This window comes from Budorcas taxicolor, chromosome 6 (assembly GCF_023091745.1).
Source record: "Budorcas taxicolor isolate Tak-1 chromosome 6, Takin1.1, whole genome shotgun sequence".
NCBI lineage: Eukaryota > Metazoa > Chordata > Mammalia > Artiodactyla > Bovidae > Budorcas > Budorcas taxicolor.
In genome coordinates, this window is record NC_068915.1 from 59567948 (window position 1) to 59593390 (window position 25443).

Here is a 25443-nt window from a genome sequence, read left to right on the forward strand (position 1 = left end):
TGGAGTGTATAAGTGTGGATTAGATCCTTAAATGATGGTGTTACTGAGTTTTTCTGTATCCTTGCTGATCTTATGTCTATTGACTCTTATTGAGAGAGGGGTGTTGAAGTCTCTAACTATAATTATAAGCTAGTCTATTTCTCCTTTCAGTTCTGTCAATTTTTGTTTCACTTAATTTAGTAGCTCTGTTTGGTGCCTACACATTTAGGGTTGCTCTGAATTCTTGTCAGACTGATCCTTTATGATTATATAGTGTTCTCTATCTTTGCTGATTTTTTTTTTTTGCTCTAAAATCTACTTTATCTGATATTTATAAATAAAATGTAATTTTACTTAATTTTAACTAATTTAAATTTAAATAGGCACATGTGGCTGGTGGCTGCCATATTGACATTGCAGTCTTGGAAGATGGAGAGAGCTATGACACAATAAATGTAATTAAAAGGTAAATTTTATGGAATGTAGAAGGTGTTAAGGGCAATGGGTGGTTAACAGAAAAGGGAAATTGGGAAAGAAAAAGTGGGGAATATGACTTTAAATTAGATAATCAAGGAAGAAATCATTGAATGTGGTACTTGAACAAAGATTTGAAGGGGTGAAAGAGTTAGCAATGCAAATATCTTGGGAAAAAGTATATTAAAAGCCAAAAGTGGAAGTGGGCCATAGTAAGAAATGTAGCTTTCACTCTGAGTGATACGGAGAGCCGGTTGAGAATTTAAAGCATACTGTAACTCGTTTTGACTTATGTTGTGTGAAGATCGTTTTGGCTGGTATATTGAAAATAGACTGTGGGGGACAAGAGGTGTAGAAACAGGGAGACCATTTAGGAGACAGGAATACAGATGGAGGATGACTATAGCCAGACCAAATGTTTAGAGCAGGTTTCAGAGAAAATATCAGACAGTTGGTTTTAGATAATGTTACATTTGAATTGTTCATAAGTAGATTGTCAGAGTTCTCCAGATCTATGAGTCCTTGCCCTTGTGGAGCTTACATTTTACTGGAATATGGGTAATAAATAAAACAAGTGGATGAAACACATACACTATTTTAGAAGGTGAGTTTTATGGAGAGAATTCAAGTAAGGAAAGAAGGATAAGTGGTGTTGGACAACTGACTTCCTAAGAAGGTAACAATTGAGTAATGATAGGAAATACATCTTTTAGATACCTGGGATAATAAGTTTAGGTAGAAGGGACCAAATATAAAAGTTCTAAGATGGAGCATGACTGATGTTTGAAGGACAAGGAGATGAAGTATGGCTCGAGTGACGTGAGCAAGGGAAAGAGGAATAGGGATGACTGTACCAAAGTAAAAAATGTCTGGGTTATAGGCCATTTTAAGGGTTCTGACTTTTATCCTGAGTGTAATGGGAAGCTAGTGGATAGTTTAGCAGAAGAGAGGTGTGATCTGACCTGTGGTTTAACTGAGTCACTCTAGTTGTCGTGCTCAGTAGACTGAAGGGGCAAGGGTGGAAGCAAGGAGGTTAAGAGACTTTTATACTAATCCAGGCAAGGCTGTGGTAACCATGGAAATGGTGAGGAATTATCATATTCTGGATACATTTTGAGGGTTGCATTGACAAAATTGGCTTACTGATTGGATGTGGGATGAGAGGAGTCAAGAATTATTCCAAGATTTTTGACCTGAGCAATTGGAAGGACAGAGTCGCCTTAAATGAGATGGGAAAGACTAGGAAGAACAAGTGTGAACTATGTGATAAGGAGCTCAGTTTTGGACATGTGAAGTTTATGATGCCTATTAGACATCCAAATAGGTGTTCAGTAGGCATCCTCGTTATGAATACTGTGTTGTTGTTTTTTTAAATGAAGTAATTGTGCTAAAATAGTGTACTCACCATTCTGAAACTATATTACATTTGTTAATATCTTAATTTTTAACATGTTCAATCCTGAAAAACTTGAATATTTTGGAGAGGGAAATTGTTTGACTGCTCTTGGGCTTTGCTGCCCACCAGAGTTGATGGTACTTTTTTAGAGTTAAATAAAGATGTCATTCCAATTTTAGATCTGGAACTATAACTATAGTCTGAGTGTTTCAACTTGCTTTCTATTTTAGGTCCTTTTACTACTGGATTGTGCAAGATATTTAACCCTATTTTCTTTGAGGTATGACTTAAATATCAAACATCTTAAATAAGAAAAGGGAAACATTTTAGTTTTGGAAGTCAGAATGCCAAGGAGAAGGAAAAATCTTGGGGGAAATCCTTTTCGGAAGACCACAAACTCTAAGGAAGTTGTATCCAGTGTTGCTAGTCATGAGGAGCCAACCGCTACTCTCCCTTCCGTGTATGAGACAAAGGTTGATCAGGAAGAACTCTTCACCAGTGTCTCAGAGATGTTTTCTGACCTGGATCCTGATGTAGTGTATTTGATGCTTTCTGAGTGTGATTTCAAAGGTGAGAAAAGTTCAGTTTGAACCCTTTGCATTTTATAAAAAGGTTTTATGTACTATGCCATGACCAGTAGTAATATAGAAAATGACTACGTTATTTCTATTTTGTTCATTATTTTTTGAAAATCTGCTGTGGGTAAGGTACTAAGTGTAGTATTACGAGGAATATAAAGAAGAATAAAACATCGTTTCTTCTTTCAAGAAATGTATAGTTCTAGGTATAAGATGTATGTGTAGATTTCATCTTTTACGTTTTATTTCTTTTTATCTTCCCACTTGAAAAGGTTGGCACTATTGACATTTTGGACCAGATGATTCTTTGTTGTGAGTGTCTTTCCTGGGCATCATAGGATGTTCAGCAATATCTCTAGCCTGTACCCATCAGATGCCAGTGGCACATCCCCTACCCCACCCCTGCAGCTGTAACAGTTAAAAATGCCTCTATATATCATCTTATGTTCCCTGGGGGGCAAAATCATTCCCAGTTGAGAGCTGTTGACCTAGAGTACTCTATAAAGAGAGGGATTTTAAAGAACTGTTTTGTTGTACTGCTGTATCTCCAGCACCTAAGTACCAAATGACTTGCTCGGACCTCAGTAAATATTTATTGAGTGAAAAGGTAATTGTAATTATGGAAATGAGAGCTGATTAAGAGTTGAGGCTAATAGACCAGTGTGATTTAAAACTGGCTTTAGGTTGATTTTCCAGCTCTACCTCTTAACCTCTCTGGGTTTCAGTTTTCTTATCTGTTAAAGAGAAAAATAATAGTATGTACCTCATAGGACTTTTTCTTTTTTTTCCAGTAAGGATTGAGTTTTTGTTTTGTTTTGATAAAGTCTTCAGTGCAGTAAATTATTAATGACTTGTAATAAATTGTTTAGATGTATGTTTGCAGACAGGGGAAACTATCAAATTTAAATGGATGAGTAAGTTAAATATTGATTTTTAGTATTGCTATTGGCTGTGATTAGTATAAGTAAAATTGTTCTAGGTTTGGGGAATTTTGGTAATGGAGTAAACTTCAATTTTTTTTTTTTTTTACATTCCACAGTCTGTGATGTGAACCTATCTTATCTATCCTTTTATGTATGCAGAAAACCAGTTTTCAGGAGTCTACATGATGCTCAGAAACAATAGTGTTTACAATTTTACTTGTGGCTTCAACATATATTTCCTAATTTTGGTGTGTTTAAAATTTATTTTTGCACGTACACTAATAGCAATGAAGAAGTACAAGGAAAATATCAGTATGTTACCCTTACATCCTAACAAAAAACATTTTTCTTTTCCAGGATCTTCTCTATACCTGTTCATAAATACTGATGTTTTGAGTAGGTTGAATAATAACATTTATGATGTTATATATTCTACTTTTAAAACTTAACCTAATATAAGCATTTTTTTCAGTTGGCTGCAGTCTTTATATTTTTTAATAGCTTTCTAATTTTCTATTGGGTTATTATGCTCTAATTTATTTAATTATAGCTATGTTTTACATGAATAATTAATATTACAAAGAGCATCTTTGTATGAATAACCTTTTCCATCTCTTGGCTTTTTCCCGATTCCGAAGTTTTATTTTCTTCTATCACAGGGTAAGGACAGTTTTTGGCTCTTGGAAACATATTGCTGAATTGCCTACTATATTGCTGAATTGCCTACTAAAGAGGTGTGGCATATGGTTACCAGGGGTGAAAGCGAGGGGATGGATAAATTCGGAGACTGAGATTGACATATACACACTACTACATATAAAGTAGATAACTAATAAAGACCTACTGTATGGCACAGGGAACTCTTCTCAATACTCTGTAATGACCTGTATTAGAAAAGAATTAAAATACAGAGTGGATATATGTATATCTGATGCACTTTGCTGTACAGCAAAAACTATAACCCGACATTATAAATCAACTATACTATACTCCAATAAAAATTAATTAAAAAATAAATTTACCTTATAAAATAAATGTGCCAATTTGTAATGACACTAGCACTGTATAAGGGTTTCATTACAGCCTTGTCAGCATTGAGTGGTATTCTTTTAAGATTTTAGGAATAAGATTTTACCTTTTCTTTAATGGTTTTTTTTTTTTTTAGATAAAGGGAAATGTTAACATTTTTATATATGATTGTTTATTAGTTCTTATATTGTATGAATTGTTCATGTGTTTTTCATCGTTTTATACCATTGTTTTAATTTTTCTCAACACTGTAAAAACTTCTGTGTTTTATGTATATAGTGATCTTTTACTTCTTTTTACATATACTGTTTTTCATTATATACACTTAATTTTCTTGGTTGATCTTTTGTGATTTTTCTATCATGTAGTTTTTTCTTAAAAATTCTTCTTATATTTGCCTTTTTCCCTTTTTTTTCCCCCCCCCTTTTTTCCATGTTTATTGCTATAGTCTTCTAACTGGTCTCTCTGCCAGGCTTGCCCCCTCCAATCCCTCTTTGTTTTTCTTCTTAAGGGAACACTAATTGGGTGCTTACTAGGTGCCAGTCCTTGTGTACAGCCCTTTTTCATGGATTATCTCATTTAATCCTCACAACAACCCTATGAGGTAGGTACTTTTGTTATCCACACATTGCAAATGAGAAAATCAAGGCTTAGGAAAGTTAACTAACTTGTTCAGAGTGTTCATGCCAGCAAGTAGGGATTTAAATGTCATTCTGATTCCTGACCAGAGCTTCTACCTACTGTGCTGTGCCGTTTCCACATTTATCTTCCTTAAGTTAATACACAGAAATAATATGAAAAAGCCTCAGATTTCAGATGCTTAACAATTCTAATTTCTCTATATTTATGTTGTAATGGAAGGAGCTCAGCATTGGAGTCGACACACCAGTCCTGACTCTGTCACTTATTATTTGTGTGACTTGGGCTAAGTTAATGTACTTTCTAAACTTCATTTTCTTTGTCTCTGTGCTGGGAATACTATAGCTTGTAGTATAATTTGAAGATTCAGTGAGACGACAAAGCATCTAGCCCAAATGCTATGACAGGTAGTTTCCCTTCAAGTTCCCTTGGAAAATAAAATTAGTATTTCTTACCATGAAATTAGAGGACCCTTCCCAATTTTACTTGATTTCCCTTTCCAGTTTTATCTCCTTCTCTTATCTGCCATATTACTGTGTACTCGCATTCCAACAAACTCAATAGCTTAAACATGCTGTGTGTTTTCAGGTCTGGGTTTGCCTTTCCCTTCTGTATTGACAAGTATCTTTTTGATCTTCAACTCCCAGTTTTCATATCACCTCATGTGAAATCTTTCCTTGCTTTCCTATAAGGCTGCTTAAGCATTTGTATATTGTTCAGAGTGTGCAGTATTTAATCTATATTATAGTATAATTGTCTTCTAACATCTTCAGTTGCTTCCATTAGACTGCGAAAATCCTTTGAGTGTAGTAAAAACTATTATCTTGTTCATTTTTGTACAAAGTATGTCTGATATGTAGTACATGCTCATGCACATTTTTTGTGTTAAGTCAAATTCATAGTATGGACCATATAAACAAATTAGGTTTATTAGAGTACTTATTAATAAATAAAATACTTCATACTTAAAGCAGCATGTAGTAGGTAAGTATTTGTTGATTAAATCAACTGGTTTTAGGATCTTTATAAACAACCCTAAAGTATACAGTTCCAGATCGTTTTCTTTTACTCAATAAATTCATCAGAGAATGTCTACTTGATGGCAGTTTATTGGCCTAGTTTATTACTGTTTGTCTGAAAGTAACAACATTGCATGTCTCCATTATTCAGACCTTTCACTGTACAGAATTATATATTAGTAAAGTGTTAAGTTAAAAATGACTTGAATATTTATAAATTTCTTGACATTTCATTCAATGTAAAGTCAGTATAATTTTATGAGAATTTTAATTATGTTTTACTATTTTCAATCCATATAGATATATTTTATTTTTGTTATTGTTGTTCTTATTGTTGTACAGTTGAAAATGCCATGGATTGTCTATTAGAATTATCAGCCACTGATGCTAAGATAGAAGAATCATCTTCAACAAACTTTGTTGCTTCTGAGAAACAAGTAAATGCAGTGGAATGTGAAATAATGGAAAAGTGTTCTCCAGAAGAAGAGAGTGAAGATTCAAAAATGGATTCATTTTTGGACATGCAGCTAACTGAAGACTTAGATTCCTTAATACAAAATGCTTTTGAGAAATTGAACTCTTCTCCTGATAACCAAGCATACTCATTTTTGCCTTTGCAAGATGTTAATAATTTTAGTGACCCGAGTTCATTTATAAGTTCAGATTCAAGTAATATGACTCCCATTCTTTCTACCCAAAGTATGGATTTGAACAGTGAAAATTTAGAGCATTCTGTCTCTGCATTAAGTTCAAATTCCTTAACTTCACGTTCAGTTTCAGATGGGTCCAAAAGTTTTACAAAAGATAACACGTTGGCATTGGGAGATTCTCTTCTCAGTAGTTCTTTAAATACAGATAATGACACTTTGATGGATGGCAGCAACCAAATTCAGAAAGAGCTTTCGGAATCTGAGTGTGTTAAGACTCAGTTCTCTCAAGCTCCTGTAGATTTGGATGCCAGTGAGCCTCAGGCTCCTCTAAACCTTGCTGTCCAAAATCCAGGGCTTGGTTTAATAGGTACAGGTGGAGATCAGAAATCCACGTCTGTCCCTGATGTTTTCGTACCTTCTGAAGAATTCAGTTTCCAGCCACACAAACATACGGAACTGCCGCCAAAGGGGAAGGATGTGAATTACTGCCCAGTATTAACCCCTCTCCCTCTGCTGCTGCCTCCTCCTCCCCCTCCACCAATGTGGAATCCAATGATTCCTGCTTTTGACCTCTTTCAAGCAAACCATGGCTTTGTAGCTCCTGTTGTAACCACAGCTGCACACTGGAGACCTGTCAATTATACATTTCCACCCCCAGTTATTTCTCATACTTCCCCAACAAAGGTATGGAGAAGTAAAGAGGGAACAAGTGCTTACCAGGTACAAGAAACTCCAGTTTCTCAGGTGATAAGAAAGAAGACGTCATCTTATGTTGGACTAGTTCTCGTTCTTCTCAGAGGCCTTCCAGGATCTGGAAAATCTTTTTTGGCAAGGTATGAGGTTTAATTGAGTTTAAAATATGAGTATAATGTGTGAACTTGAATATTTATAATAGCTTGACTGTGTGAAATGTTTTTACTTCATAGAGATGTTTACTAATTTTTTCTAACTTTGTAGCTAATAGCACTGTTTTCTCCAGAAGTTTTTATTGAATTCTTTTGTCTTAGAATATCATTTTGAGAGACAGAATAGAAGAAAAAAATTAAAGGTGATTTCAAGATTGTGAGCTTGTGAAATCAAAAGAAATAAGTTCATGTGGAAGAGAACTAATTTAAGTGGGAGAAAGATGAATTCAGCTTTGGTTATATAGATAAAGGGCCATAATTGATTTTGAATTCAAGGAAGTCTTAACAAGAATTCTGCTGATAGTTGGAAATTTGGAATTGTAGCATGTTGTTAAATAAGGTTTAGAAATGTATAATATGAAGGAAGAGAACATACGATGAACCATTGGTAATCAGGGAACTTCAAATTTTCAGTGATTGTTTTTTTTTTCTTGCAAAGTGTGGTACCCTCAGTTGTTTTATCTCATATATCCCATCTGTGTGCTTTTTGTAGTTAAGATATGTTGTGGATGTCTTGGTCTCAGAGACCAGAGTCAGGGTTAGAGGCAACTTCGTTATACTTTCAGTGATACTTGTTAAAGGGTGTTGTTTTCAAAGTTTCTTCAATCCTTTTCTTTAAATTCCAGAATATTTACATCTAATTTATTTTTTTTTGCCAGTTTTTCCCTTTTCCTTTTAAGTTTTATCTGTTTTCTCTCATGGTTTGCTGTTCTCAGCTTAGTCTTTTCTATTTGATTCTAGGTGGTGTCTAGTCTTTGGGAGTATTCATGTATACCTTGATAAGCTCATTTTCAGTTGTTTTTTTAATGTCCTTTCTAAGTCTGGATTTATCTTCCAATAAATTTCCACACATTCTACTCAATATATTTATAAATACATTCTTCTATAGACATAGCCTTTCTCTTTGACTTAATGACCACAAGAATAGGAAATAATAATATAGATATTACAGTCAATTATGATACTTCATTTTGTGAAAGATTGAAACAAAAGTGGGCACCTTAAAAGATAATAGAACTGTGACACAAGTTTGAAGAAGTAGGTTTCAGAGGCCTGAGAGCCAGAAGCAGCTACAGTTAGAGATTAGGAAGAGAAAGAAATGCTTGTCACAGAGTTGGAGCTTGCTAAAATTTGAATGAAAAGAGAGAAATAACTGGGAAGGGCAGAGATAGGTAGCTGAGTTTTCTCAGAGAGAGTGGCACAACAGTGTTAAGCTGTTGTGCCCAAGGAAAATGACAGATGAAAAAAGACTTTCAGATTTATTGGAAAGAAGGCCACGAATGGCTGTCTTGAAAAATAGTTTTGTTGCCTTGGAAAGGTGGAAGACCTTAAGACATTAAAGAAGCATTTATACTAAAGCAGTTAAGGAGAGAAGTTGGGTAACAGTTGAAAAGGGATCTTTAAAGTGTGGTTAAAAATTAAAAAGATAGCTGAGATAGATGTGAAGTGTCAGAGGGGAAAGCTTAGAGATAAAAGAGAAGAAGATAAATATAGGAGTCTTAGAAAGTGAGATCAAGTGAGCATTCACTGCAGTGTAAGTGAGTGCAATTTACGGGATGGATGCTCAGGGATTAAAACAGCACCTCTTCCTCTTAAAGTGAGAGTGAAAGTAGCTCAGTCGTGTCCAACTCTGTGACCCCATGGACTACAGAGTCCATGGAACTCTCCAGGCCAGAATATTGGAGTGGGTAGCCTTTCCCTTCTCCAGGGGATCTTCCCAACCCAGAAATCAAACAGGGGTCTCCTGCATTGCAGGTGGATTCTTTACCAGCTGAACCACAAGGGAAGCCCAAGAATACTGGAGTGGGTAGCCTATCCCTTCTCTAGCGGATTCCAACCCAGGAATCAAATAGGGATCTCCTGCATTGCAGGCGGATTCTTTACCAACTGAGCTATTAGGGAATCCCATTTTTGCTTAGTAGATACTAATAAAAATCTAATTCAAAAGATATATTTTAATATGCGAAAAAGAATCTGAGTGTGTGTGTATATATATATATATGCATAACTGATTCACTTTGTTGTACACCTGAAACTAATACAACATTGTAAATAAATTATACTCCAATACAATAAAATCAATAAAATAAAATGGATTTTTATTGGCATATAGTTGTTTTACAGTTTTCTGTTAGTTTATTCTGTACAGCAAAGTGGATCAGTTGTACATATACGTATATGTCAAGAGGGTAGCACTGTTGTGTCTCTGTGGATTCTCTTTGCTTATTTTTTACATGTATCTCAAATATATAGAAGATAAATTCCAGAGTCAAGAAAGAGAGATGGGGTACTTTCCTGATGGTCCAGTAGTTAAGACTTCACACTTTGAATTCTGTCTCTGGTTGGTGAGCTAAGATCCTGCAAGCACATGTGGCCAAAAGAAAGAGAGGAGTCAGAAAACCCCTATAAAACTATCTTATCTTTGTATTATTTATTTGTTAAATTTTTTTAAAAATTTTATTTTTGGCTGCATTGGGTCTTCATTGCTGCACGCTGGCTTTCTCCAGTTGCAGTGAGTGGGGGCTACTCTAGTTGCGGTGCATGGGCTTCTCATTGCAGTGACTTCTTATTGCAGAGCATGGGCTCTAGGGCCTTGGGACTTTGGTAGTTGTGGCACATGGGGTTAGTTGCCCTAAGTTGTGGCACATGGAATCTTCCTGGACCAGACCAAGGATTGAACCCATGTCCCCTGCATTGACAGGTGGATTCTTAACCACTGGACCACCAGAGAAGTCCTTAACTTTGTATAATTGAGCTGATTAAATTAATAGTCTAAGAGTTTCCTCTGCTTTTGAAGTAGAATTAAATATCAAGGTACTTGCCTACCTGGAAGTGACCTTCAGCTTAGAGCGGGTAAGGTAGATCTGTGTGTATCAAGTGATCAGATGAGGGAGATGCATGTGATTGATAAGAATTTTGAAGCATTGTTAGTTACTGGTTTTCTTGATATTTAAAATTGTGCTAACCTTCATACCTTTATAGTAAGGACAAAGGACTTCATAATATATTTTAAAAGTTTCTGAAATAATAATGTACATAAAGCAAAGTAGACTTGCCTCAGGTCGGTTTCCTTGGGAGTCAGACTTCTGCTTAGAGATTTTCAGTGTGATTTGTTTGAGAAATAAAGTGTCTTTATTCTTTTAAATAATGATACTTGAATTTTTAATTTGGATTATGACCTTGCAAAAATCAGGAGAGAGAATTTAGAAGAAAAATTAATGAAAATAATTATATTTATCGTTCACAGGACTTTGCAAGAGGATAATCCAAGTGGAGTCATTCTTAGTACTGATGATTATTTTTACATAAATGGACAATATCAGTTTGATGTAAGATACTTAGGAGAAGCACATGAATGGAACCAGAATCGTGGTAAGGATTAGACATCAGGTGATGGGTAATATTAAGAGCAATATAAAGGAAAAAATCTGCCGAGTGTTTTTATTTTGAGTGACATACAACTTTTAAGTTGTAATTAACTTTCATTCTAAATTAAAACTATATAATATAGATAAAATTATAACTATAGCAATTCTTATTACATAATAAGTGGAGGAGGTAGTCTCATAGATCTGTGATGAGGATTAAATGAGTTAATTTTTGTAAAATGGCTTAGAACATTGCCTGGAATGTTTAAGTTTTATTTAGTCAGTGGAGATCTTGTCAGAAGTTAGTCAGATTTTCTACATTGGTCTGGAAATAGCTCAAGATGGTTACAGTTGTCTGGCACGCTCTGGTTCCAGTTTCCTAAAATAGAATTTGCATTGTTAACCACTAGTCTTCCCTAGATTGGCTTAATTTTTGTATAGGATTGTGTGAGAGTAGAAAATGACTTCCCTCAAACTAAACCAGCAGGAAGGTTGTGCAACTATTCACTGAAGATGGTTTTATCATGAAATGTTTAGTTATGAATAGTTTGAATTTTATACGGGAAATTCTTGTTAAGACATATAGACAGTATTTTACTTAGCCTTTCTTTTGTGATAAATGCACTATGAAGGCTATTCTTGAGTCTGTCATCTTTAGACATGGTTAAATTTTTCTATGTTCTTTCTTGAACTAAATATTAAAGTGAAAATCAGGAATATGAAAATACCAACACAAAAATAAAACAGTCTGATGTCATCAAGTGCAGACTTGGATTTGCCAGTTACCAGCTGTGTGATCTTAAGCAAGTTATTTGTACTCTCCAGGATTCTGTGTCCTCATCTGTAAAAGAGTTTAATAGTACTAAACCCCCAGAATTCTTATAAAGGTTAAATGAGAATGAAGAGTGCTTATCAGTAGTAGTTCAACTTGCCTTTCTGTAACAACAACTGCAGCAATAATAATTTGAAATTAATTGGCAGAACTTTTTAAAAAAGGTTTATTGAGTGAGATAAGAGTCAGATAGTTTTAAACATATTCCTTGTCATACAACCATCACCACAATCAAATTTAGAACATTTTTATCACTTCAGAAAGACCCCGTACCCATTAGCAATCCCTCCTCATTTCTCCTTAACTCTCTCCCAGCCCCAGGCAACCACTGCTTCAGTTTCCATAGGTTTATCTATTCTGGACATTATATCCAAGTAGAATCATATAATATGTGGTCTTTTGTGAGTGGCTTTTTTTCACTTAGCATAATGTTTTCAAGGTTCATCTGTGTTGTAGAAAGTATCAGTAGTTCATTCTTTTATATGGCTGAATAATATTCCATTATGTGGATATGCCACATTTCATTTATCCATTCATTAGTTGATGGACATTTGTATTGTTTTCATTTTTCGGCTATTATGAATAATGTTGCTTTGAGTATACCTGTCTATGTTTTACCTTTCTAGGAACTGCCAAGCTATTTTCCAAAGCAAGAGCACCATTTTACATTCTCAGTAGCAGTTTATGAGAGTTCCAACTTCTCTTCATCTTTACTAACACTTGTCTTTTTTTTAATTAAAAAAATTTTTTTAATCTGATCTTTTGAACTATGGCTATCCTAATGGTGGGTGTTAAGTGGTATCTCATTGTGGTTTTGATTTGCATTTCCCTGATGGCTAATGATGTAGACCATTTTTTTGTCTGTTTATTGGCTACTTGTTTATCTCCTTTGGAGAGCTTTCTGTTTAGATCTTTTGCCATTTTTAAATTGGATTATTGTCTTTTTATTGGTTTTAATGAAAACTCCCCCCCCCCCCCCGTTTATGCTGACTATACATTTAATATACACATCAAACTTAGACCAGACAGTTTTTATTTAATTTCTGATTATAATTTTAGTATTTAAGATTTATTATTCAGCATTTTCCTGTACTTTAGTTTTTCATATACTCAAAATAGTATTTAGAAGTACTGGTGGTTTAGTTGCTAAGTTGTATCTGACTCTTGTGACCCTATGGACTGTAGCCCGTCAGGCTCCTCTGTCCATGGGATTTTCCAGTCAAGAATACTGGAGTGGGTTGCCATTTCCTTCTTCAGTGTATTTAGAAGTAGAATTGTGAGTAAAATTAGCACATATCTATGATTTTCAAATTATGAAATTTCAAATCTAATCAATAAGATTAGATTTTTAAAACATACTGTTATTAAAAGTGATTTCTCATTTTCTGTTTTGCAGCAAAAGAAGCATTTGAGAAGAAGGTGTCTCCTGTAATAATAGATAATACAAACCTACAGGCATGGGAAATGAAGCCATATGTTGCTTTGGTTTGTACCATAAATTGTCATAAGTCTTTAATAGTGGGTTTGGAATTTTGGGGGCATACTAATACTTAAGTGAATTCAAGCAAACAGTCCTGACTTTTTAGTAAGTTAGCATTCATTCATTACTAAAAAGCTGACTTGGGCACTCTTCTTTCATGGCACCCTGGCTTATTTCTGTTACAGCACTAAGTACATTGTTTTTATCAGTAGGTCATGAGTTGACTAATTTTTGTTTAGCAAAAACCAGATAGTCAGTATTTTAGGTTTTGCAGGCCACAGTCTGTTGCATATTCTTTTTAAACAATCCTTTAAACATAAATATATATATATATATCCTTAGTTCCTAATCTGTTCAGATATTGGCTGGTGGGCTGAATTTGGCTTTAAGCCATCTGTTTTTCTTGTGGGTAGGGCTATTGTTTTATTCATCATTGAATCTACAAAGTATAGCACTGGCATATACTGAATATATATTTGTTGAGTAAATTGATGAGTGAAGCTTTTGTGACTATGTGTATTATTTGTTTTATTCTCCCAAGATTAGCACATGTCTGGCACATTGAAGCTCAGCTTGTTTCTTTAGTTAATGAATGTTATACTTGCTATTCTGTATTTTTAACACATCCAGCTTATACCCCCTTTACTGTGTCTAGTGTGTTTATACTGTTTTGAAGGTGTGATTCTTTACTTTGCCAAAGAAAATTATGTTTCCTTTGAAAGCAAGTGAGATTTTACTTCTGTGCAGCGTGGTAGGGGAAACAGACTTCTTTGGGAGCTGAAATTCAGTTCACTTTCTGGCCTTAGGAGTTCCTAATTTCTAGACTAATATATTTACCACAGGGACGTACTTCCCCCTTAACCTTACTTGACTCCTCTGTAAGTTTTTCTTAGCTCCCTGCTGTCATCTTAGAAAATTTTTTAATACTTTATTTTCCTATGTAGAAAATAAAGAAGTCCCCAAATTATATGTTTCTGATTTTCATTTAGACTTCAGCCTTCTATGTTATCTTTTCCCTTATTTATTATATAATAATTAAAAATATAAATCCTTTTTCCAATGCTGATTCCTTGACTCTTTCCAACTCTACTTAGAGATATGAAGGACTCCTGTTTATCTTAGATGCCAAATGCTTTTGTCTTCATAAAGAAGTAGATGCATGAATTACTGTAGAGAAGAGGATCACCTTTTGCTTCATTTGTTATTAAGATAATGAAAAGTATAGAAGAGAGGGATAGATTGGAGATAATAGTCTATTACCATCTTGACTGTCATTCACAAAAGTAGCTAAAATAGTAAGTTAGGGATAAATAGGGAGCAGTCAAGTAGCTTAGTTTCTACTGGCTAAATATAAATATGGCAAAGTAGTATTTTCCCTTGTGGGCTGTCGTATTGGTTGACCTAAGTCAGAATCCTCTTAAGTAATATAACTTATTGTTAAGATTTGTCCATTGATATGGGAGTTGAAAAAGTCTTTAAATGCTTAGTCTCTTTTTCTCTGTTTGTATGTGTGCATTTAAAATTAATTTGATTCTAAGAGCTAAATATACCCCTTTAGGTAATTAGAGACCTGGACTATTGCCGGCCATTGAATAAGTTATAGAAATTTGGTGCTGAGGTGAGGAGATGGAAGTGAGCAGGCTCATTACAGGGTATCATGTCACTACCTACCTTGGTGTCTGGGTTGATCTTTGGACTTTTCTTTTTTTTTTTCCCCCACCCCTGGACTTTTCTGTCAGAATGACAGAGAATAGCAATGACCACTATTGACATCTTGTCATAAAACTGAAGGGATCAATAGTGGGAGGTGTGGTCAGGGAGATGGCAGGGCAGACTTATGTAAGGGCTTATGCGTAGGTCTCTGTGAGGACTTAGGATTTTACCTTGAGTGACATGGAAGATACATTAGTCTGCTCAGGTTGCCATAAAAATTACGATAGACTGGATAGCTTAAACAAGAGGAATCTTATTTTCTCACGGTTTTGGAGACTAGATGTCCCAGATCAAGGTCCAGGAGGATCGAGTTCTGTTGAGAGTTCTCTTCTTGCGTGGCCGTCTTGCTGTGTTCTCACATGGTAGAGAGAGCAAGTTCTCTGGTGTCCCTTCTTATAGGGACACTAATCTTACCAGATCAGTGCCCTAAACTTTTGACTGCATTTAACCCTAAATTACTTCCATAAAGATCCTGTCTCCAAAAGCAGTCACATGGTGGAATGGGAGTTTCCACATACAAGATTTGAGGGAATAAATTCATTAGTTCATAACAGGGTTTTGAGCAGAGTAGTGACATGATCTGACTATTAAAAGAATCACTGTAGGGCAGTGTTGAGAACAGACTTGGGAGTCGGGGAGAATGGAAGCAGGAAGGAGACTTGTCGTGGTAGTTAAAGTAAGAGATGACATGGTTCAGACCAACATGGTAGCAGTGAAGGTCATGGTGAGTAGAGATTAAATTCTGGATATATTTTTAAAGTAGAGCCAATTGAATTTCTTATTGGATTGATACAGATGTGAAAGAAAGAGAGGCATTAAGTATGGCATCAAGTTGGGTTTTGGCCTGTGTAACTGAAGATTGACATCAGTTGAGATGGAAAAAGTTCAGGTAGAATAGTTTCTCTCTCTCTCTCTCTCTCTCTTTTTTTTTTGGCATTGCGGTGCCAAAATACTAGAGTTTTGAAAAATAGTTTCCCAATAGCTGTCATTGGGAATTCCATGATTCCCTGGCAGACCAGTAGTTAGGACTTTTTGCTTCCACTGACGAGGGTGCGTGTTCAATCCCTGCTTGGGAAACTAAGATCCCTCAAGCTGTGCAATGTGGCCAAAAAAAAAAAAAAGAATGCGTTGTCATTTAAAATAGTTTTAAAATTATAAAAGTCATGTATATATTCTGATAGGTATTCAATCCATAAAAAAGAAAGCCTAAAGTCCTGTTCCCTTGAGGTAGATGATTTTCATAGTATTTTTGAGACTCTTTCCAGAAGTTTTCTATAATATGCAGATTAATCTTTTTTTATTTTAGTGAAAATTCTATATCTTACTTTCTTAACATTTACATTAAGAACATTCTCTCAATAACACATAGAGGATTTTAAAAGCCATTGTATGTATTTTCATTGTATGACTATATCCTCCTTTATTTAGCCAGTTCAATATTAATAGACACTGAGTTGTGTGTATTCTTTTGCTATTACAAATAATGATGAATTAGATATTCTGCTGTATATATAATTTTGCACTCTGACATAAGTTTTTATCAGTAGCATAAATTTCTAGAAGTTTGTTGTTGGATCAAAGAGACTTCATCTTGCCAGGTAACACACTCATCAAGATAGATAATCTTTTATATTCTTTCAGTTTTAACATGCTGTGAATTTGGGAAAAATTTAATTTCATGAAAGTAATTATTTAAAAATGCATTTATCTTTTTTGTATGTAGTCTCAAAAACATAAATATAAAGTCCTTTTCCGGGAACCGGATACATGGTGGAAATTCAAACCGAAGGAACTTGCAAGGTAAAAGTTGGAGCTTATATAAAATGTTTTAGTTTTGTGAGAGTGATAGAAAGTCCATCTAGATTATTTTCCTCTTATAAATAATGAATAAAACAAAATGGATTAGATTGTGGCTTTGCCACTTAAAAATTGACGGATTTTTTATTGCCTGTAGGTTCTCTTTTTCAGTTTATGAAGAATTTGTATCTGTTTATTCTGAAATTGGGTTAATAACCAGAAAAATTCCAGTTGTCTTATATAGCCAGTACTTTGTTACTTATTAAAAATATAATGTCACTATCTGAAACTAGAAGAGACTAGGGTTTGGCAAACCTGAACTATGTGCCACTTGGAAGGAACAAATTGTAGCTGCCTGGTAACTTACAGTGCTGGAGGGAAGTGAGAACGTGTAAACAGAAAGGGTAGCAAATGTTAGCTGTTCGGGTTTTTCTCTACTCGCTCTGCTTTATAATCTTGTAAAGGTACAAGATTATACTTTTTTCTTTAATTGTTTAATTTGGATGAAAATGTTATTCAGGACATGGACAGTGTGTTTTGTTTTGTGCTTTGTATTCCCATAGGGGTCAGGGTATTTTCTTCTTGGTAATTTGAACTGATTTCAGTACTAACTGAAGGACATCTTGTCTTCAGGATATTTACAACATTGTGCAACCATCACCACTATCTAATTAATGAATGTTTTCATCACCTCAAAAAGAAACCCTGTACCTGCTACTGCTAGTCTCTCCCAGTTCCACTTTACCCCTTGGCAATCACTAATCTGCTTTTCTGTCTCTGTTAATTTACTTGTTCTGAACATTTCATGTAAGTGGAATCACATGTGAACTTTTGTGTCTGGCAGCTTCACTTAACATAATGTTTTCAAGGTTCACCCATGTTGTAGCATGTATCAGTATTTTATTCCTTTTTATTATCCCCTTGATACATTACTAGATTTGGTTTTCTAATATTTTGTTTAGGATTTTTGCATCTGCATGAATGAGTGAGATTGACTTACAGTTTTTATTCTTTGCCCTGTCTTGCCTGGTTTTGGTATGATGGTTTTAGGTTCATAGAGTTAGTTGGGAAGTATTTTCTCTTTTATCTGAGTTACGTAAGTTTGAATGTTTGATAGGATTTACTTATGAAACTGTCTGTATTGTGTATTTTCTTTGTAAGAAGTTTCAGTTGGAATTTATCCATTATACCAAAGTTTTCAAATTTATTAAGACTTTTTATTAAGATGGTTGATATTCTCAAGTTTAAATCTCTGCTACATCTTTACTTAGTTCCCCTTTTTAATCCTAATATGTTTACATGTGTCTTTTTTTCTTGTTTATTCTCACCAGAGATCAGATTTTTTATTAGCATTTTCAAATAAACATCTCTGCTTTGTTGAGCTTTCTATTATGTTTGTTTTATGTTTGATTCATTTCTGCTTCTCTTTTATTCTACTTTCTTTGTTTAAAAAAAAACTATTGCTTTGTTTATTGTTATTTTTGTAAGGCTTGAACTGAAAGTTCAGGTCATTTTCTAGTATGAGCATTTAATGCTTTATATTTCCTTAACTACCATGTTAGCTGCTCCTAGAATTTTACTGTGTAATATCTTCTTTTAAGCATTTATTTTCTAGTTTGCATTACTGTTCTTTTTATTCTTTAACCTTTGGGTTATTTAGAACTATATTTTGAATTTTTGAGTAGATGAATATAAAATTTATCTTCTCAAAAAATTGATTTTCAACTTTACTGCAGTAGATAAGATTGTGTGGTTTGTATCAAACTAATTCTCTGATATTTTTAAAGATGTGTTTTACTAGTTCATTATCAGTTTGTTATAATGTTTATATTTGCTTGATAAGAATTTATAATGGTTACAGTGTATTACTATATCATTAAATCGTGCTTATTCATTTGCTCACATTATATGTAATTTTACTTTTTTGAGAATTTTGCTTAATGGGTTAATCTTTAAGAGAGGGATGAGAAAAATCTACTGTGAGAGGTGTGTTGAAATCTTCCTCTACCACCATTATGTTGATTATATTAGTCTTTCCCTATAATTCTATTTTTGTTGTAAATATGCTGAGGATATTTTTTGAAGTCCATATAATCTTAAGGTCTTTGCATCACTCTAATTGAAGCTTTTATCCTTTGTTAGTATTACTTTTTGTCATAAAATCTAATTGTCTAATATAAATAGAAATATACCAGCTTTTTTTAGTTGGTATTTGAGTGTTATTAATTTTTCTATACTTTTCCTTTCAACCTTTCAGTATCTTTATGTTTAGGGGTATCTCTTATAACCAGTATGGCTGGATTTTAAAAAATTCACTCTGTCTTTAGCTTTTAACTGATATTTTAGTTTCTTTACAGTTATTTTGGTTATTCATATAATTGGTCTTCTTTCTTACTGTCTCATTCTATGTACTTTTTATTTATCTCACATTTTTTGTGATTTATTTTTTCCTATCACAGAAAATTAATTATTTGATTTTTCCCTCCTATCTTGCCTTACTTCAGATTTTTAAAAATTGAATGCAGATTTGCTTGCTCATTTTTTCCTTCTCTGCTAGTTTGGAGATTACATATACTATTTTAAGTTTGTTAGTGGATACATTAAAAGTTTCATTGTGCAGACTTTTAAGTTAAACCATTTTCTTAGCCTTCCTCCTCCCACATACAAGAACTTTCAAACATATTAACTCTGATAATTTACCTCCCTTCCAGCTTACAGGCTCTGACTGTCTAGAATGTACAGGTAGTATTTGTTTTCACTCATTTAGTTATTGCTTTGTGCTTAATTTTTCTTTCATCATAGGCCTTTCATCTGAGAATTTTCTTCTGCTTGACATTCATTCATCTTTTAGAATTTCTTTTACAATTTAGGCATGCTTTATGTCAAACTTTTTTTTTTTTAATCTGGAAGTTCTTTTATTGTGCTCATTCTTGTAAGCTTTTGCTGAGTGTATATATTCTAGATTTACAGTTTCTGTTATTGATAACATTTAACTGTCTTCTGGATTCCATTACTATTGTTGTCAGGTATAATTCTAATGGTTGTTTTCTTTGTAGATAATTTGTTTATCAAATTTCTAGTTGCTTTTAATACGATTTCTATCTTTGGTGAGTGACAATTTCAGTACTGTGTTTCTAGTTGTGGATTTCTTATTTATCTTGCTTGGGATTTGTTGAACTTGTGAGATTAGGAGATTGATGTCTTTCATCAGTTCTGGAAAATTCTTTAACCATTTTTCTTTAAATTGTTTCTGTCCCATGTGTCCTCTCTTCTCTTTCTGGGACTCAGATAGATACATACTAGACCTTTTTGGTCTGTCCTCTATGTCTACGTCTCTTAACCTCTCTTTCATATTTTCTATCTCTTTGCTTCTTTGTGATCTGAAACCAGACAAGATGGAGGTATGTAAATATGAAAGCCAGATTTGCCCAGCTGGCAAATGCTGATACTACCCCCAGGATCCAGACACTAAACCTTGGATCCAACCTGAGATAGAAGAGTTGCAACTGAGATGTTTTCGTTAAGATAAAACTCTTAAAGAACTAAAGCATACCATCTTGCCTCTTGGCAGATGCAACTCCTGATGCTGTATGAATGAAAGCACCCTCACTTTCAGGCCTAAGGATTCCCATATATTAGATTCAGCTAAGTATACGAGCTTATAAACAAAAACAAAGAAATAAGCTACAATGAGTGAAAGCACAAATATAGCCGATTTCATATTTGGACATCCAGAAACTTCAAATAGGAATTTTTTTTCTCTTTGCTTAAACTTAAGATGTATTAAAGTGTGTGTATAATTTATATGGGGTCCAATTTTATTGGAATAGGAGAGTCCTTTGGGACATCTTGTCTGCTGTACTGATGTAAGTAAGAGCCTCTGAGTAGAATTTTTTTAGTCACTAGTTAGTAATTAATTAATTAAAACGATGGCCATATTCTTATGACTTTTTTTTAAAATAGCACTTGTGAATAAGTTCTTTTGAAGTTATTAAGATTTGCTTGTTTTTTTCTAACTTGATAAAGGATGTTTGGAAAAGATTGTGTGGCATGATTAAGAAAATAGTAATTTAAGACATCCTGAATAAAATGAAAATTAAAATTAAATAGTTTAATTGTGTCATAATAAACCAGTTTTGATATTTTTACATATTAGAAATTTTTTCTTTTGACAATGTATGAGCTGATTTAAAAAAAAATGTCATTAGTAATGTTCCTTCTTCCCTTTCTCCCCCCTGGAATTTTTAGGCGTAATATTCATGGGATAAGCAAAGAAAAAATAACAAGAATGTTGGAACACTATCAACGTTTTGTTTCAGTGCCAATAATCATGAGTTCTTCAGTTCCAGAAAAAATCGAACGTGTTGAGTTGTGTGCATATTCTTGTGACAGAAGTACTAGGTAGGTTAAAGTCTCTATGTACCAGAGTTCAATTTGAAAACCTAATTTTAAAAGTGTGATAATTTCGAAGGAATTCCCTGGTGGTCCAGTGGTTAGGACTCTGCTGTCACTGCCATGGGCCCAGGTTTGATACCTGGTCAGGGAACTAGATCCCATAAGCCCAGAAAAAATAAATTAAAAAAAAAAAGATAATTTTGAAACTTCTAAAATCACTGTGATATAAATGTAAAAATAAGTTAGGCATTTGTTGTTTATAAGGTTCAGGTATAGTTTTACCTAGAGCAGGATACTTATGGTTAGCAAGAGAAGTAAAAGCTTATGTGAGTGATGACATATGTGGGAGTTTCATTGTCTTCTGATTTATGTAGGTCCATCTTTATGCTATGAATATTCCTGTCCTCTTTATTTAACTTGCTGCTGTTGCAGTATTTATCTGTTACCTTATCTACCCTCTGTTGTTATTTTGTAGTTACATTACTTCTTAATTCTCTTAGATATTAATAAAAATACTTTCAAGCTATCATAAAAATTTATTATTCATGGTATACTTTGATTAAATAATACAAGTCATAGCCTTTGGAAGTTTGTAGTTCAGGATAGTACTGATTCTGTTAAAAAATATTTAGGGCAAATAAACAATTGAATAAGTAGGTGAGGAAAGAAGAGCCTTAAATATATGAGGTCTGAATGCTCACATTTTTTGATGGTAGGGGATGAGAAGCTCTGTTGAAAAGGAGTTAGGAAAAGAAGATTCATAAATGCTGCAGTGTTGCAAAATGGATAAGAATATGGGCTCCTTAGCTGTGTTTCCTGGCTTCATATCCCAAAGCTTAATCTTGACAGATTATAAGATCTCTCTATATTTCAGCTCCTCATTTGCAAAATGGCAATAACACTTTGCTTATAAGGATCTCATAAGGATTATGAATTAATACTTATAAAGGACTTATAATAACATCTGGATGTAGAAAACTGGTCAGGTGTGATTTCACTTAGGAAGGCTTCATGGGAGAGGTGGGCCTTTGAGAACTCCTGCAATATAGAAAGGAAGATGAGTTGACAAATAAGGAAAATGCACTGAGGTTGAAAGTATTAATATAATGATTTGGCAAAAGTGCTCTGAGTCTGAAAATAACATTGAGCGTGGTTTAAAAAAAAATTCAGCAAGTGACATCTCAAATGAGAGCTGTCCTCCCTATCTCTCATTTGACTTAATTGTGCAAATCATGTTGATTGACTCTTTGTGACTTTGTAAATCAATCTTAAGCATTTTCCTTGGTAGCAAATGACAGGTGGTACAGAGGCAGACCTAGTTTCCCATGTGTTAAGCTTAAGTAAGTTGGAAAGGAGCCCGGGAGGTTGTCCTGTTCTGGGAACAAATTTAGAATCTTAACTTTAATATTTAATGCATAATAAACACCTTAACTGAAAATCTCCTGTTAATTATTTAATTCAAAAAACAGTTTGAGTGCTTCTTGTATGCCAGGCGATGTGCTGGGTGTTAGGATTACAGTAAAGGGGTGTGTTCATCATGTATTAGGGAAAGATCAGGTATCTTGTCTTTCAATTGAAAGATTCTTTAGTTTAAATCATAATGTTAATGTTCTTTAGTTTAAATATATTAACAGTATTAATATTACTAATTATAACAGTAAGAGATTTCGTTATAATACTTAAAAAAAAATCTTACAGCCCAAGAGACAATGAAGATATTACTTCTGAGAAAGAAGAAAATGTTTTATCCTCGTCTTTGAAGCATCTAGAGTTAACTGAAGAGAATAAACTTGATGTGACCAAAGAAAATATGTTACCTGAGAATATTGCATATCTCCCTAACGCTGATTTAAACAAAGGAAAAAAAGAAATAAGTGATATGAATCCCAATATTCAGAATGCTTTCATTCAGGAATCTCCAAACACTTACTTTCCTGATTCTGAAAGCGAAGTACAAGTTACAGACAAAAGTGAAAAAGAAGAGCCAGTAGAAATGGCTCTTGAAAAAGAATGTAGTGAAACCAATGCAGATAGTTTGTTAGAGAGAATGTCACCAAGTAGTTGTTATGGTGAAAATAATCAAGGGGACTGTGGTCTTTCAAATCCTGTACCCCGTCAAAATGAAAAATCTTTATCTAGTGAAATATTGGAAGAAAGAGCGGCAGTAAAGAAAAAAGCCTTTGGAAAACAAAAAAGCAAATCAACTTTGGAAAAGTTTCCAAAACACGAGCTGTCTTTTGTTGGTGACTGGCCAGTTGATAAGAGTATTGGTCAGAGGACAAAAAGGAACCGAAAAATGGAAAAAGCCTCATCTGTACAAAATGACAAAAAGTATAATCGCCTTCAGTCACATAAAATATTAGATAACAGTTTATCTGTGAGTGTAGATTGTATCCAGGCACAAGGATTTCCATATGAAAATGTAGAGGATGACAACATTTCACAGTGTGATGATGCCTTGGAATCATTCAACAGCTGTAAATATGATACTTATAAAAACACTGAAAGAGATTCATTCAACATTGTGGGTGACTGGCCTTCCCTTGATTCATTAACTCAGAGAGACCACAGATCAAGAATGCCAAAGGCTGGCTTAAATGAACCCAACCTAGAATTTGGAACCAACAACAGTATGAATGAAATATCCTTATACTCTTCACATGAGGCCTGTTGGGGCACAAGCCCTGAAGAGCTAAAAACATTGGGTACTTGTACTCGAAGTTCTGAAATGTTGCCCAATGAAATGACCTATGAGCGTAAGACTTGTCCAAGTAAAAAGATTCATAGGGAACACACATTGTCTCTTCCTTATATCAGTAGTGTGCCAACTGTCCAGGGAGAAGTAGGACCACAAACTTCAGCTGAATTTTCAGAAGAAAAGACTAAAGGAGCCCCTGGAATAGGAGTAGGCATGTGTACCCAGACTGAACCACAGGATTTTGCTCTCTTATGGAAAGTAGAAAAAAATAAAATTAGTGTTTCCGATTCTCTGAGAGTATTAACAGGAAGATTAGATGGATTTAAACCCAAAACTTTGAATATTAACACAAAATTGGATGTTCAAGAAACAATTCCATATAGGGTAATGTATGACAAAAGCACATATGTGGAAGAAAGTGAGCTTACCAGTGCTGATGAATCTGAAAATCTTAACATTCTTTGTAAACTATTTGGGTCTTTTTCATTAGAAGCCCTAAAAGACTTATATGAGAGGTGTAACAAAGATATTATTTGGGCCACAAGCCTTTTATTGGATTCTGAAACCAAATTATGTGAGGATACTGAATTTGAGAATATAAAAAAATCATACGATGAAGCACAAATTGGGCCATTTTCTCTGGGACTGAATTTGAAGGAAATTATTAGCCAAAGAGGAAGCTTAGAGGATTCTAATTTTTCTGTACCAGAATTTAGCCATGGAATTGAAAGCAATAACACTGATGTAGAGTCTACCTGTGATTCCAAAAAGGAAAACTTAGAGGAGGCAGAAATAAGAGCTATAACTACTGAAAAACCTGGATTAATAAGTATACTTCCTACTGTAGAGCTAAATAATAGTAATGAAGTACTTCCTAATAGTCAAACAGAACTTTCAGGTTTATATAATGTGAAGCAGTTTTTTCCAGATACTCTAAAAGCTACTACCACTAAAACTGTGAGTGAAATGGAAAAGAATTCAGAAGTTGCAGAGACTGGAGATAATATACCTTCTTCTTTGAATTTGTCTGACATTTTGAACTCTGTATCAAGCGCTTCAAATCTTGAATTACATGAAGAAATTTATTTTACTAACTCTTTTGAAATAAATAAAAATGAAACTCTTCCAAAGGACAATGTGAAACTTCCAAACACAGAAGAATTTATGATTGAAGAGGAACAGGAAATGGAGACAATTCTGATGGCAGGGAGTGCTTTGTCAGCTGGAGTTACTGGAGAAGATAAAGCTGAGGCACTGAATCCCACTCCAGTGACAACCAAATCTCTGACCATAGACTGTCTTGAATTGGCATTGCCCCCTGAACTGGCTTTTCAGCTCAATGAATTATTTGGCCCTGTTGGTATTGATTCAGGTAAGGAAAAAGTAACTTATTACCTATATGTGCATTTTTCTGTGACTAGAATATAGATAGTTTTAGTTCAATTTTAAAATTATTTTGTATGTTAACAAATGTAAAAGTCTGTTGACTGCATTATTGTTTCTGGCACCATGTGTTTGTAGAGGATTTTTAAATACATAATTTCAAGAAACAGAGAGTATAGAGTTTG

At 34.1% G+C, this 25443-nt stretch overlaps 1 protein-coding gene across 1 annotated transcript in view; it reads left to right on the forward strand.

Annotated features, from left to right (window-relative positions):
* Window positions 1–395: 395 nt before the first annotated feature.
* The window catches only part of N4BP2 (NEDD4 binding protein 2), a 55956-nt gene continuing 30908 nt past the window's right edge, over window positions 396–25443 (forward strand). The window contains exons 1-8 of the mRNA XM_052642111.1: window positions 396–445; window positions 2080–2419; window positions 6380–7520; window positions 10840–10964; window positions 13189–13277; window positions 16709–16785; window positions 21031–21183; window positions 22876–25247. Of these exons, the coding sequence (XP_052498071.1) occupies window positions 2194–2419; window positions 6380–7520; window positions 10840–10964; window positions 13189–13277; window positions 16709–16785; window positions 21031–21183; window positions 22876–25247 (4183 nt within the window). The 5' untranslated portion in view covers window positions 396–445; window positions 2080–2193. The remainder of the gene's footprint in view (window positions 446–2079; window positions 2420–6379; window positions 7521–10839; window positions 10965–13188; window positions 13278–16708; window positions 16786–21030; window positions 21184–22875; window positions 25248–25443) is intronic.